Here is a 14,296-nt window from a genome sequence, read left to right on the forward strand (position 1 = left end):
AATAGACTGATGATCCTGTTTTGTTTTTAACTCTGAGCATCCAGTTTAAACTAAGGGCACTGCCCTCTTCAAGATACCACATAAACTGTGTGACAGGTACAGTTTATTGCCTAGAATACTCAAGTGGAATGCTTATGATATGTACTTTAACAAGTTCAGCAGGATTAATTTGCACAGTATTTTATATGTCAAAGCACTTTATATGTGTTATCTAATATACTCTGAACAGCATTTTAGAAAGGGGAGAGTAGGTAATGCCCATTTATAGATGAGGAAACAGACTTGTTATAGCACTGGGACAACACCCAGGTCTCTGCCAATAAATCCAGGGCTCTTTCCTGAAGTGGAAAACTGGCTTCAATTCTATTAATAGCTTTGCCACAACCTTACTAAGTGATACAGTTACATGCAAGAAAAAGATACAGAAGAAAGCTATTTAAGTGTTTAAGTTGAAAATGTGATAGAGCAGTTAAGCAAAGCTGATACAATAACCTAGACAGATGTAATATTATCCAATTTCCAAATAACTCCCATGGAATTAACTACTTAAAAAGGCCTCATGTCTTTTAAACAAATAAAAGTTACACAAGTTGGATAAAAACAAATAGATGAAATCAAAGGTCAGTTAATTTTAAAAGATTAAAATAAAAAGTAATAGCTATTAAAAGTGGTATAGTAGTAGACACAAGGTTCTCCTTTTCAGAAAAAAAAATTAGCTTTCTTCTGAAATTGGTATGACTTAGTTCATAGAGCTGAGAAAATGCCATTCAACTGTGCAAAGATATAAACATTACACTTCCAAATGCAAATAAATCTTTTGCTGATCACCAACAGTTATACTATGGGGATAACTGTTTCTCACCTGTTACATCCTTTCAAATCATTCAAAATGAGTGGAGGCAGGAACAGTAAGAAAAGAGAATCCAGGATATAAAGTATAGTATTTCAACCCTTCTATCAAAACAGATTCTTGTAGACAGTGCTTTAAATAATTTTCACAGTGCCAGTTCCTATTGGATGAGTGGAATGAGAAAGAAAAATCAATGTTTTTCTTTGGTCTAAGTCCCATCTAAAGAAAACAGTTTCACATCTGGTGCTTGACAGGAAAAGGTTCTATTCATAAGGAAACAGAATTGTAAACTATTACCCCTCACCCCCCCCCCCAAAAAAAATCCTGTCAAATTTTGCAGATAAAGTTAAGAGACCTCTGAAAGGATCTGCTTGGTTTCTATTGGGAGAAAGGAAAGCAGAGTAAAGCAAAAATGCACCACTTGGAAAATAGTCCTAGATAAAAATGCTGTAATTTATACGAGAATTTTACATATATTATCTCATTAGGTAGGGAAAAGAACGATGCTCACTTTGTAAAAGGAAGAACAGAACAGAAACTCAGAGGTTAGTTAGTGACTTGCCTAAAGTCAAAGGGTTAATTGTTGGTTTTGGTGGCACTAAAAGCCAGGCTCTATCTTCAGTGCAGTGCTTGCTTTGGCATTGCTAAGTGCCCAGACAATGCAGACAAGATTGGAGGGCTTAGTGGTTTTCCAGTGTGACAGTCAACAGCATTCTCTTTTCTGTCTTCTCATTTATAGGAGAAAGAGTGGTGTCTTAACTCAAGAGGGGGACTTCGGGTAGGAGCCCATTAATAACATCTAGGGCTCTACAACTAATAAAACATTTTAACAAAATAACTGGTAACTAAATGATTCTTGTCAAGGCTAACTCTTTTGAAGGAAAAGCATTTCAGTGCTGACTTTTATTGACTAGAAAGAACATCCCTATGGGCTTATACTCTTGGAGGGAAACCCCAGAAAAGTAAAGGCGGCACTCTGAGATTTTTGTCAATGAGTTTAATGTATGTCCATAGGTAGTGCATATGAATGCTTAAATTACAAAATTAGCTGCCATGGTCCAAGTGTGTGGGACTTTAAGAAAGCTTTTATCAAAAGATAACTTAGCCTATCAATTTTGATTTCTGTGATGTACTTTAAAGGTCTGTAAAATAATTCTAGAATTATATAGCATTAAATTTTATGTTATTTTTATTATTATAATAACTTAATTTCATGAACTGTTAAAAAAAATATTAATTTGCATCTCCCAGTTTACACATTTCTGCATTAACCTAGAGAAAACCCCATGTGAAGTTTCCATGCAGTTACAAAGGCAGCAGCACATGCTGTTTCCACAGCAACTTATTGCCTCAGAACACACCTGCACATAAAAGCATCCACAAAAAAATACCCGCCCACCCCTCTCCCACCAAAAAAACCCAACTATTTCCCTTCCCCACCAAAAATTACCTGGTACAAGCAGTGACTTAAAAAAATGCTTTCTTAGTAGGAAGCATTTATAAAATGCAGAGATCTGAACAAGCTAAATGCTTGTGCAGGTAGATGGGCCTCTCTCCCCAAGAGTTCCTTCCTCAAGAGGCAGAAAGAACTCTCCACAGTTTAGGAAAGTTCATTTTTAAAAGTATATTTATATTCATGGCTATTTCTTTGAAAGAATATACCCAGCCTCAGCGGTGGAGGAGATAAAAGCAGAAGGAGAAGCAAAGGGACACAGCCATAACACAGAGAATGGAGCCTCTCCAGAAACATCCAACAGGTTGCAGCAACCAAGAAGGAAAACATTTGTGACTTCACATAGACCATTGATCTGTTCTAGTTGAAGGAGTTAATTTTTCATGCACTTGCTACTCAAGAAAAACATAAAACCACTTAAAATATGGCATTCACAATGTCATTAGCTTATGGTATCAGGTAAAGGAGAAAACTGTGCTCCTGTACTAACTATCCCTAAAATTTTCCACATACATGTAAGCATCTTAAAGCCTATAGATATCCTATAATACTGTCATCAGGAGCCCTCACCTACAAAACATACACTGAACTACACTGTTTGAGTCCCTGAAATTTCAACACCACAGATAGTGTTCTAAATTTTACTTTTTTACAAGCTTAATGTAGACACAGAAGAAAACACCACGCAATGTTTATTGTGCAATTCCAACAGTTATTTGTGGAATCTTGGTTTAGAGGCATTCTTTATAGCCATTTCAACTGCCATTTTTAAAAAAGCAACAGTCTAATTGTGTATCTATAAATTCATGAAGTTTCTTCAAATATAGCACTAAAAGCACTAATGATTCATGTTATAATTTTAAAAATATTTTAAAACTAGAGTTCATATATCATTCCTTTCATAAAATAATCAAAATAATTTGATTATCTGGAAGAAAATTACTGAAACAGAGTCCTTCCAATGTATTCATAACCTCTGTAAAACTCCTAACTAAAAATAGAACAATGATGAAATAAGGATTTCTCAGTCACTGGGATTGTTTGACCTTAAGATGAGAAATGGACTGGTATTTTTTTACGTTTCCTGTGAGTTCAGAGCTTACAGGTGGCATCAGGACTCAGATCTCTGGGATGACTTTACATGGCTTTCACTTTGATTTGTTTCATTTTCATTTGCTTCTTTTCCAATTTCTTTTGCTCACGCCTCAAGGCAGCTTCCTAGAGAGAGAGAGAGAGAGAGAATCCACACTAAGCTGTAAGCACACATTTAACAATCAAAATTAGAATACTGCCTATATTACTAAAACCTAGGCTTGCACCATAAATAACATTTCAGAAGATAGTTAAAAAATTGCTAATATCTATGTTGGTTAATGAAAATTAACTTGAAGCAAATTTCAAGTTAGAAAGATCTAAATACTACATTTAAGCAGGCTTTGTTAGAATGGTCTGATTTTTCCTATACCCAGGAAACACCAGCCCAACTTTCATCATAACAATTTTATGTATCTGCCAAGGATTTGTACTTCCGTTCAGAAAACCTTAAGATCTTGTTTGATCAGGTTATTCATTATAAATCTCTTCTTTTTAGCAGATGTTATACCTGAGCACAATATTTCAATTCACAATGTTCAACTGGAGATTTTTATCATATTTTTATTTAGGAATTAGGATGATATACAGGAGAGAAAGAAGCTTCAATCACATTATTTCAGTATCAAAAGTCTGAATGTTTATCCATCCACAGGTGTGCTACTGTGTAAGTAGCTTGAAGAATTGAACCATCATTAACACTGATTTTATGGGCAACACAAAGGCAGGAATGAACCTACCCCCTTTGGCAGCTGCTGCCTCCTGTGAGGGCTGAGTAGCAAGTGAACAGCCACAACACAGATGTCAAAAGCTATACTCTTCTGGGACAGCTATATGAAGTGGTCCAAATACTGTCCCAAGGTCCCTTTCCCACTGAGCCAACCCCTACACCTCTACCATTTTCATTCTTTACTCAACACAATCCATCCCTTCCCGTATTACATATTATACACATGTGTAAACCTACCAATACACAGAATATAGTATAGTGGTTAAGAGAAGAAATTCACATTAACATATTTAAGAAACATATTGGTTAATGTCAATAAATATATGAAAAATGTTCAAAAAATGCCAAACACATGAGATATCACTTCTCCACTATCAGAATCATACATTTAAAAAATAAGTAATTTTCATAAAGATGTGAGTATAGAGGAGCGCTCATATCATATGCTCGTAAAAGTACAAATTGGTACAACTTCTTATTGGCAGCCTATCTTTCTCTGTCTTTCTCTCCTAGGATTGTTTTCCTCAGGAAATTTTAAAAAGCACAAATATGGAAAGACATTTTCTTGAAAGACTGCTATATTTTTAATATAAAAAGTTACAGAACACTGTTTATAAGATGAGGTACATTAAGGAATACACATACTAACAGAGCTGGGGAACTAAATAAATTATATAGTGTTAACGGCGATTACCTTTAGGGATGGGAGTTGTCTTAAGGATTGTGTTATTTATTTATTTATTGGGGAATTGGGGAAGGGGAACAGCCAAGTTGTTGTGTTTCAATCTTAGTTGTGGAGGGTGCAGCTAGCTCAGCTCCAAGTCCAGTCACCACCCAGGCACCCGTCAGCAGCTTGCACCAGCTCAGCTCAAGGTGCCGTGTTCAAGCTTAGTTGCATTGTGGGTGGGCATAGCCCACCATCCTATGTGGGAGTCGAACCGGCAACATTGTTGCTAAGAGCTCATGCTCCTCTGGCAGGCTGGTGGCAGCTCAGCTCAAGGTGCCGTGTTCAGTCTTAGTTGGAGGTGGGCATAGCCCACCATCCCATTTGGGAGTGGAACTGGCAACCTAGTTGTTAGGAGCACGTGCTCTCACCAGCTGAGCCATCCTGCCACCTGTTGGCAGCTCAGAGGCAGCTCAGCTTGGGTGCAGCTCACTGGCCCATGTGGGAACCGAACAGGCAACTCTGTTGCTCAGAGCTTGCCCTCTTAACCAACTGAGCCACTGGGCCGGCCTGATTGTGTTATTTTTACATAGTAGGATTAAGGTTAGTTTTAATTTCTGTGTATATGTTTCTCTATTTTTCAAATTAAGTATGTAAGAAAACAAAACAAACAATGCTTTACTAATAGTGACAGGAGGGTCCAGATCATTTTCATGAATGAGCCATTCAAGTCAGAAATTGACTATAATTTCTTCTTTTGGGGGTGGGGTGGGGAGGGTGGGGATTCCCTTTCCCATTAATTCATTGGATATTTTTACAAGGTACTCAAGCCTAGATACTACAAAGCAGTGGTTCTTAAAAAATACATGTTTTAACCCACAAGCAGCTTACAATCTGACTTAAATTCTGGGCCCTCTTTTTCTTTTCTTAATTATTTTTAATTGGGGAATTGGGGGAAGGGGAACAGACAAGTTGCTGTCCTTTTGTTCTTTAGTCTAGTTGTGGAGGACTGGCCCAAGTTGGCACCATCATTGTGCTCTTCCCTGGCGAGGCAGATCAGTCACCAGCTTCTGGACAGCTGCTCACGCTGGCTGCTGGCTACACATGGCAGCCCATGGCAGCCCACTGCAGCAGGGGCTGCAGCCTACACCGTCGCCGGCAACTCGCGGCAGCCCAGCTCCAGATTGAGTTGTTGTTCAGCATCTTAGCTGTAGAGGGCAGTGTCACTGGCCCTCATGTGGGATCTGAACCCAGGCCCTCTGGCATCCTAAGCCAGCTCTTAACCAAAGCGCCACTCGGCCAGCCCTGGGCCCTCTTTTTCTTAAACGTACTGTAGTTTCAAACCCTAGAAAGAACTGGAGAACTTTTTTTCCACAGAAAAATAAAAAGCATGATCTATTAATGACTCTGTGTAGATTCATTCAGTGTACTCATGAAAAAGGCATTTCTATTTATAAAGAAAACTGCATAAACACAGAGTTCTATTTTCAGGGGAAAAAAGTACCCATCAACTACTACACCAAACCAAATCAAACAAAAAGTGATGAGCAAGGATAAGATGGGAGGAGGCCTGTGGTGTCCTAGGCACTTCACTCAACAGCATTAATCACTCCACTGGCACTGAAGCGCCACACGACGGCTCACTTTTACTTGGCAGCATAGTTCCTCTACTTCTAGGAATTTTCTTCAATCCTCGAGATGATTCTCACTAAAACCCACATCTCCTAGAACTCTGTTCTCCTCTTTTATTGACCAGCATTTACAATTAACATTTTAGAGCTGGACTATGGCATCTTATTTCACAAAAATGTAAGAACATGTTAATGTTTGAAACATACCACAGCCTAAAAAGCTCTTGGATTTGAGATTCTTGTTATGGATAAAATAAAAAAAATTTTAAAAATGAGAATTTTATAATCAGATTAAACATTTTATAAAACAAGTTTATTTGGACCATAGGGCACGTATGCTGCCTTCTATTAAAATTCCTAATTCTTTCTACCTCAGTAAGTGTTTGGCTTGAAAGATGATAGTGGAACTTTCAAAATGGGATTGTGCTGGGGAAATAAGTAATTCATCTCATTCGCCAGGATTGGACTCAATCTAACATGGTTTGAACAGGAAAGATTATTTATTCTTCATAGGGCTATTAACTAATTAAATGTCCCAAGTACTGAGAAAATGCTAAACTTTTAGCCTGTGTACATCCCCACGCAAATTACCTTAACAGCCAATATGGTACAAATAGTATCCTTATAAATCTTAGTTCTACCCCAGTGATAAGAAAAGTCTGTCTTACCTCCAGCCTGCGCTGTTTCTCAGGATCTTCCTCATTCATGATTCGCTCCTTCTCTGCTCTTTTCTTCTCCTCACGCCGAGACTGTGCAGCTTCCTGTCTTTGCACATGCGTCAGCTTCAAGAAGTTCTCTTCTACTCGAGCTCGGTTCTTATCTGCTTTTTGTTTGCCCTTTCCCCAAGAAACAAAGAATTTCAGAAATTCATTTCAGTCCAACAGAAGCAAAATCCCATTTAGTAGGCTTTCATAAAACTACTGCCATTTAGCACTTTCAAGTCAGCTAGCAAAGATACAATTACTGGAATCAGTGACAGATGATTCCCCCAGAGGGAAAAAAAAAACAGTAAAAGGTGCCAACTTTATAAAAAAAACTGCTGGTCTTACTTCTCTGTTGAGTCGGAACTTTTTGGCTTTATCAATAGAATAAATCACCATGTTCATCAGGGGTAGCAAAGCCTCCATATCCTTTGGGTAAGTGTTACCTGAGCCAGGCACTGGAAAACAAAGCCATTTTCCTGCTGAGTTAACAGCAGCATTAATACTTCTGAGTCACTCAACATTTTTTTTTAAATTATTATTAATAGACTCCGTTCTTCAAGTTTCTTAGGCAGCTAAAATGCAGAAAATAGAAATTAAAATATATAAAAGGATCTCTTATTGAAGAAATCCAAAAGCAGTAAGCAGGCATGGGGTTAATTTTAATCTAGTTTTTTAATAAGCTATCATTTAGGAGGGAATAATACTCTCCTTAAGATCATCTCTCAGAAAACAAAGAACCCAGATAGGACACAGAACACTTACCATTAAATGTAAACAGTAGTGTCCTCTTAGTGTCAGGCAGCTTTAAAGGCTGACCTTCCCTGTCATAAAAGAAAAGTCTATTTAGAAGGAACACAAGAAAGAAGTTCTCTATGTACATAAGTCACCCAATTCACTGAGATGGATACCTGCAAATAATCAGCACAGTATTTGGCTTGGCATCCTCAAATCAAATATAATCTCAGAGCCTGACGGAGCTTTACAGATCATCGGGTTGACTTGTCTATCTGATTAATGCATTCCCAAGTGATCTTTAGCCTACACTTGAATACCTCCAGTGATGGACCGTCCAGGCAAGATACATTCCACCTCACCTGGGGAGCCAGAAATGAACCTATATTTAAGTACAAGGCCCATATTTTAAATAATGTTTTTTGCTTATTTTGATGGATTTTTATGTTTTATTTCCAGCTCCTTGTTACAATGAAGCATCTTATTTTTGAGTCAGGCTCAGAATAAATCTAGAAATAATCTACCTTGTAGATGCTTCAATACAGAAAGCTAAAGAAGAACATCATTTTCAATAATTTAATACGTACTCTTGCATAATTTTTGGACCAGAGAACTGGTCTGAAAAATGAACGGATTCAATCTTGTCAGCGTAGTGTGTAAGAAAGTGAACCATCTGAAATAAAGAAAAGAAAATAATTTTTTCTAAAGGGTTTGATGCATTTCCCTTTTTTCATAAAGACATTCACTCTTCAATCGTCCTTACTTTTGCACAATGTCATTAAGGCTAAAGCTTTAAAAAATTAAATTTAAATAAGATAAGGAATCTCTCTACAATGAAACTAGTACTTTTTCTTTAGCAACACCAATTATTCATTCTTCTTACTAAGCAGCTAAAATATATCTCAAAATAATGTTCTAAACAAGAGTGAAAGCATGAAGATAAAATCTAAAATAATTTCAGGGGATTCTTCATAAACACATCACCTTGAACTTACATTCAGAACGGTCTTTGAGCTATTCTATAGTTTTATGATACTAATATATGCTGTTACCATTACACAACCAATGACTCTATACACAGTGTCTCTAACACTAATTGAAGCTTAAAAAAAAATGCACTAAATGACATGAAAAACCTGAAAGCCATTAGCAATCCTAGAACAATTTGCTCTTGATTTAGAGAGAACCTCTTAACTAATCAAACTTGCCTTTTGACAAGTTAATCTACTGCTTAAAGAAGGTATGTTAATGTTTGTGTGGGAAAGTAATACGTAACCAGTGCATTGTCATAAAATGAAGCACTTGTACAGTGTGACTTTTAGGGAGAGTGCCCTGTAAATGCCAAGGTCTACAGATGTAGGTCTTCTATTGCATTTACCTTTGTATCCATCATTCCCTCCGTGACTTCTCCCATCTCTGATAGGATGGCCAAGGAGTCTGGCAGTCCATACTTTGCTCCAGACTTAGGTTTGTCACTACAAAACTCACTCTAGAGGAAGAAGTAATGACAGTAAGACATGACATTTTATTATGCACAAAGACTTTTTGTCTCTCAAGAGAATATGCACTGACCTATTTGAAAGTGGTAATTTTCCTATGCTCTGAAGTTGAATCTCTATGTAATAAATAGGCACAGTTTCTATGTATATTTGAGTTGGAACAATTCAACATACCAGATCCTGCATCTCTTTCTGCAGTCGCACCAAGGCTTTCCGAGTGCCAACAGCAAACACATAGGTATCCATATCTTCATCATTCATGGTTACTTTTATTTGCTTTAAAAAAACAACAAAACTCACCTGTTAGGCTCTGTGATAGGGAGATTTCTAAGATGGCCTCCAAGATTCCCACCCCCTGGTGTATACATCCTCCCCTTGAATGTGTGAACATGATGGGCTATCACTCCCATGACTACACTGTGTTATGCAGCAGAAGGTCCCTAATCAGTTGACTTTGAGTTAATCACAAGGGACATTATCCTAGGTGGACTGACCTAATCGAGTGAGTCCTCCAAAGGAACTGAGCCCTACTTGGAGAATAAGTCAAAGTGTGAAAGAGTGTGGGGTGGACAATGTGGCAAGGACCTGAGAGTGGGCTCTAAGAGCTGAGAATGGTTCCCAGTTGACAACTAGCAAGAAGATGGGAACTTAATTCTGCCAACCATCTGAATGAGTCTGAGAAGAGGGCCCCAAGCTCCAGAGCTTGGAGTTGCTGAACACACTGACTTGCTAGGAGGACAGTGTACCCTGAGAGAGTATGGATGTTCTGTGTACCACCCTACCCCTATACCTCGCCCCATGCCTCTCTTCCATTTGGCTATTTCTGAATTGTATCCTTTATAATGAATCAGTAAACATAAGTAAAGTGTTTTCCTGAGTTCTGTGAGCCATTCTAGCAAATTATTGCACTGGAGGGGAAGGTTGTGTCAATTTATAGCTGGACAGTCAGAAATAAGTATGGGAAATCTTATGAGACTGAGGCCTTTGAATTGTGCAAGCTGGCAGTAACTCCAGGTAGATAGTGTCAGAATTGAATTGACAGAAAAAAAAATCAAAGAAACAAAATACTAAAAAAAACCAAAAAATAAAAACCAACCAAACAAACAAAAGAATGAATTGAATTGTTGGATACCCAGCTGGTATCTGCAGAATCAGAGAATTGATTGTAGGAGTTGGAAAACACCCCAGGGGCAGCAGAGGTAAACAGTTTTTAATAATCTGCACTGGGCCAGAGATAAAGTTGTAAATCCAAACAGTCTGATATGGAAAAACATGGTCCTAGTTGCCACATTAACTATATTTCAAAATGTTTGGGTCAAAAAATGTTGCCACGCAGCTGTGCAGCCATCTGCCCCCCCCCCCTCCGCGCTTAACCCTAAACTGACCCTTTTGAGGACAGTGTTCATACACCTTGTGTCTCCCTGTTTGGCTCCAAAGGATGGCCAGTTAGTCAATGACAGGTAAGATTCCTTGTGGGAGGTACAACCTAAGACAGGCACGGTCGTGTGGAGGCCATTAGGAGAAATCTCGGGGCTCACAGAGGTGGGAATGAGCCCTCATTCACCCCCCAAAAAGATTGAAGGTTTTCTACCTCTGTGGCTACATTCCTTCCCTCAACCTGCTTGGGAAGTGACCTGATACTGTGATAGTATCTGTCCTCAGCATAATAATCTTATCTCCCTGGGGCTGTATGTCTATGGGTGTGTGAAGGCAGAGCATTTGTCTGATCTCCACAGGCGGGACTTTCGGTAATAGCTGCTTGCAGGCATGAGTAATCTGGCTTGAGCAAGTTCTCAGGAATGAGACTCACAGACTGTGGAGAGAACAATGCCACTTCCCGGTTTGTGGAGAAATAAAAGCTGCGTGTTAGCCCAAATCGGGGCTCTCAGTCCTGTGAGGCTGGAGACCCTTGGCCCCGCTCTCATTTAACTCTTGACTGCTGTTTCTTTTATTTCTTAACCCTTCGCCACCCCCTCTCGTTCTCCCACTGCTCAGTTCTCCCACTGCTCATGGCGACAAAAAAATACCAGTATGTGGAAGAAGGACAGCGTTAATATAGGGAAATATAGCAAAGACCTGGAAAGATGGAAAATGTAAAAGAAAAGGTTTTCCGCTCTTCCATCACTGAGGGGAAATTACACAAAGTAACACCTTAAATAGAGCCCAGAAAGAAATGGCTAAGAAATATAAAGAACTATTGAAACTGTCTTTGCAGAGAAAAAAAAAAAGAGAGAAAAGAATGGCTGGCTCAGAGGAAAATAGAAGATTAAGTCTACCTCAGGAAAGAATTAAAAATAATTGAAACACTATTCTAAAGAATAATTTTTACAAATGGATGGTTAAAGAGGCAGCAAAATTACCTCCTTTCTATCTAATAAGATGGTATTTTGTAGGCGAAAGGATGACAGAAATCTTAACTGATAAGACTAAAAATTCGTGGATGAAATCATCAATGGTCATATCAGAAAAATTAAATGGCACAGGTTAGCAAATAAAAATGAGACTTTCAACATAATAACAATGAGTTTCAATCTAATAATTACATTTCCAAGTACCTATTATATTACTAACCCAGCACTTATTAACGAAATACTATTTTGTATTTTGACGTATATGCAGACATGTCTGGTTCTACAAGAGTATATAAAAGAGACTGTCTTGCATGTTTTTGTTCCTTGTAGCAGTGGGAGCCACCACAATTACTTATTGAAAGTTGGGGAAGGAGAATGTGGCATTTTGGATGAAGGACACAATTTGCAGACTAACATGTTAATTTAATAAAGGGAAGAAGGTATATCAAACAGTAAGGTATACCAAACAGATGGTGATTTCCGCTTGTTCAGCTCAATATGCACTACTCGAAGCAAAAAATACTTTGGCTTATTGCCCAAAATACAAGCATATATAAGGAACAGACTTAGATGTGAGGGTAAACTGTCTATAACTTTTCCTCCATCATTCAGGCTGGTTCAGCTGATGCATCTGGTGATAAGAATATTATCTCCTTACCTACAAAAAGCTTACCTACACCACCACCCCCTGGCCCCTGCTGACAGCTGCACAATAAGTGGAAGATGATCTGTCCAAATAGAAAGTCAAGGGACATAAAACTCCAAATAGAATCCAAGCAAGAAATTGAATAAGGTCTCAGAAGTTAAGAATTCAATCTGTAAAACTACATGAGATATCACCACATACCTGTCAAAATGGCTACCACCAATACATCAAACAAGTGTTGGTGAGAATATGGAGAAAAGGGAACCTCAGCACTGTTGGTGGGACTGCAAATTGGTGCAGCCACTATAGAAAACTGTATGGAGGTTCCTCAAAAATTCAGAATAGAGCTACCTTATGATCCAGCAATTCTTCTTGGTATTTATCCAAAGAGATCCAAAACACTAGTTTGAGAAGATATACGCACCCTTATGTTCACTGCAGCATTATTTACAATAGTCAAGATATAGAAACAACCTAAATGCCCATCAACAGACATACAATAAAATATTACTCAGCCATAAAAAAATGAAATCTTACCAACTGCAACAACAAGGATGAACCTACAGGATACTATGCTAAGTGAAATAAGTCACAGAAACAACTACGTCACAGAAAGACAAACATCATAGGATCTCAGTTATATGTGGAATCTAAAGAACAAAATAAATGAAGAAATAGAAACAGACTCCCAGACACAGAGAACAAACTGTTGCCAGATGGTAGGAGAGTTGGGAGTTGGATGAAAACGATGAAGGGATTAAGAAGGACAAATTGGCAGTTACAAAATAGTCACAGGCATGTAAAGTACAGCGTAGGAAATGTAGTCAATATTGTAATAACTATATGGTGTCAGGTGGATAACAGACATCAGGGGATCATGTCTTCGTAAGTTATATAAATGTCTAACCACTATGCTGTACACCTGCAACTAATGTAAAATGATACTGAATGTCAACTGTAATTGAAAAAAAAAAAATTCAATCTGTACAGAGAAAACCAGCAGGAAGAATACATACCACTTGATCACTCACTGGCCTCATCATCCGGGCCAGGACATTCAGTAAGTCTTGTCTCTTGAGGAACTGAAAAAAAAAATCAACAAGAGAACAGTTGCAACTTCTACTTACTATAAAGAAAATACCTTGGAGGGGGAATCAGATGCTTCATCAAATATACTTGAAATTTGCCATTTAGTAGAAAGATGATTTTTATATCTCATTTTAAGCCAAACATGAAAGGATAAGACACTGAACTTAGGAGGATTTGAATCACACTGGAAAAAAACAAAAGATAGATATAACACTGTACCAGAAATCCCCTACTTACCCTGAGCTGGATAAGCATCCCCTCACAGCACACTCGACCAGAACACCACAGGTTGTAGATATGCTCGTTCTCCTGGTTCAGCTTTCCCGTGCTAATGGCTTCCTTGTTAGTTCCATCATCCCCTAGGGGTAAAACCACTTAATGTGATTCTCTGAAAAATGCTGGCACCTAATCGCTATACTCTCCTCCACCTGGATACCACAAAGATCATAGCTTTAGGGTGGCAATACTTGGCCATCTTCTAGAGCTTTCCTTTAGACACAGATTAGAACAGATGGGCACCGTTCCTTTTACTTTCAAAACTCTATTGTTTCCATAAAAAAATGGACTCTAGCATTGCTTCTATGTCCTTGTTAGCTAATGACAATCAACTTGAGCATAAATTTCTCAAGAAAAGATACAAAATGGAGCAAAATCAGTTTAAATGTCTGACAAAAGTTTAAAAAACTTTATATGCAGCGAATAAAAAAATACCGTTAGGGCCGGCCGAGTGGCGCGATGGTTAAGAGCTGGCCTGGGACGCCAGAAGGCTCCGGTTCGGATCCCACATATGAGGGCCAGTGACACTGCCCTCCACAGCTAAGATGCTGAACAACAGCTCAACCTGGAGCTGGGCTG

General features: G+C 38.4%; 1 protein-coding gene across 4 annotated transcripts in view; it reads right to left on the bottom strand.

Moving 5' to 3' along the window:
• Positions 1 to 1,832: 1,832 nt before the first annotated feature.
• CCDC47 (coiled-coil domain containing 47) overlaps positions 1,833 to 14,296 on the bottom strand; it is a 19,564-nt gene continuing 7,100 nt past the window's right edge. For all 4 annotated transcript variants that reach the window (XM_019637675.1, XM_019637674.1, XM_019637673.1 and 1 more), the window contains 9 exons: positions 13,679 to 13,800; positions 13,369 to 13,434; positions 9,530 to 9,631; positions 9,235 to 9,345; positions 8,444 to 8,529; positions 7,887 to 7,945; positions 7,470 to 7,579; positions 7,089 to 7,256; positions 1,833 to 3,521 (listed from right to left, as the gene is read on the bottom strand). In XM_019637675.1, coding sequence (XP_019493220.1) covers positions 3,441 to 3,521; positions 7,089 to 7,256; positions 7,470 to 7,579; positions 7,887 to 7,945; positions 8,444 to 8,529; positions 9,235 to 9,345; positions 9,530 to 9,631; positions 13,369 to 13,434; positions 13,679 to 13,800 — 905 coding nt within the window. In that variant the 3' untranslated portion in view covers positions 1,833 to 3,440. The remainder of the gene's footprint in view (positions 3,522 to 7,088; positions 7,257 to 7,469; positions 7,580 to 7,886; positions 7,946 to 8,443; positions 8,530 to 9,234; positions 9,346 to 9,529; positions 9,632 to 13,368; positions 13,435 to 13,678; positions 13,801 to 14,296) is intronic.

The sequence above is a fragment of the Hipposideros armiger genome, unplaced genomic scaffold (assembly GCF_001890085.2).
Source record: "Hipposideros armiger isolate ML-2016 unplaced genomic scaffold, ASM189008v1 scaffold_34, whole genome shotgun sequence".
Classification (NCBI taxonomy): domain Eukaryota; kingdom Metazoa; phylum Chordata; class Mammalia; order Chiroptera; family Hipposideridae; genus Hipposideros; species Hipposideros armiger.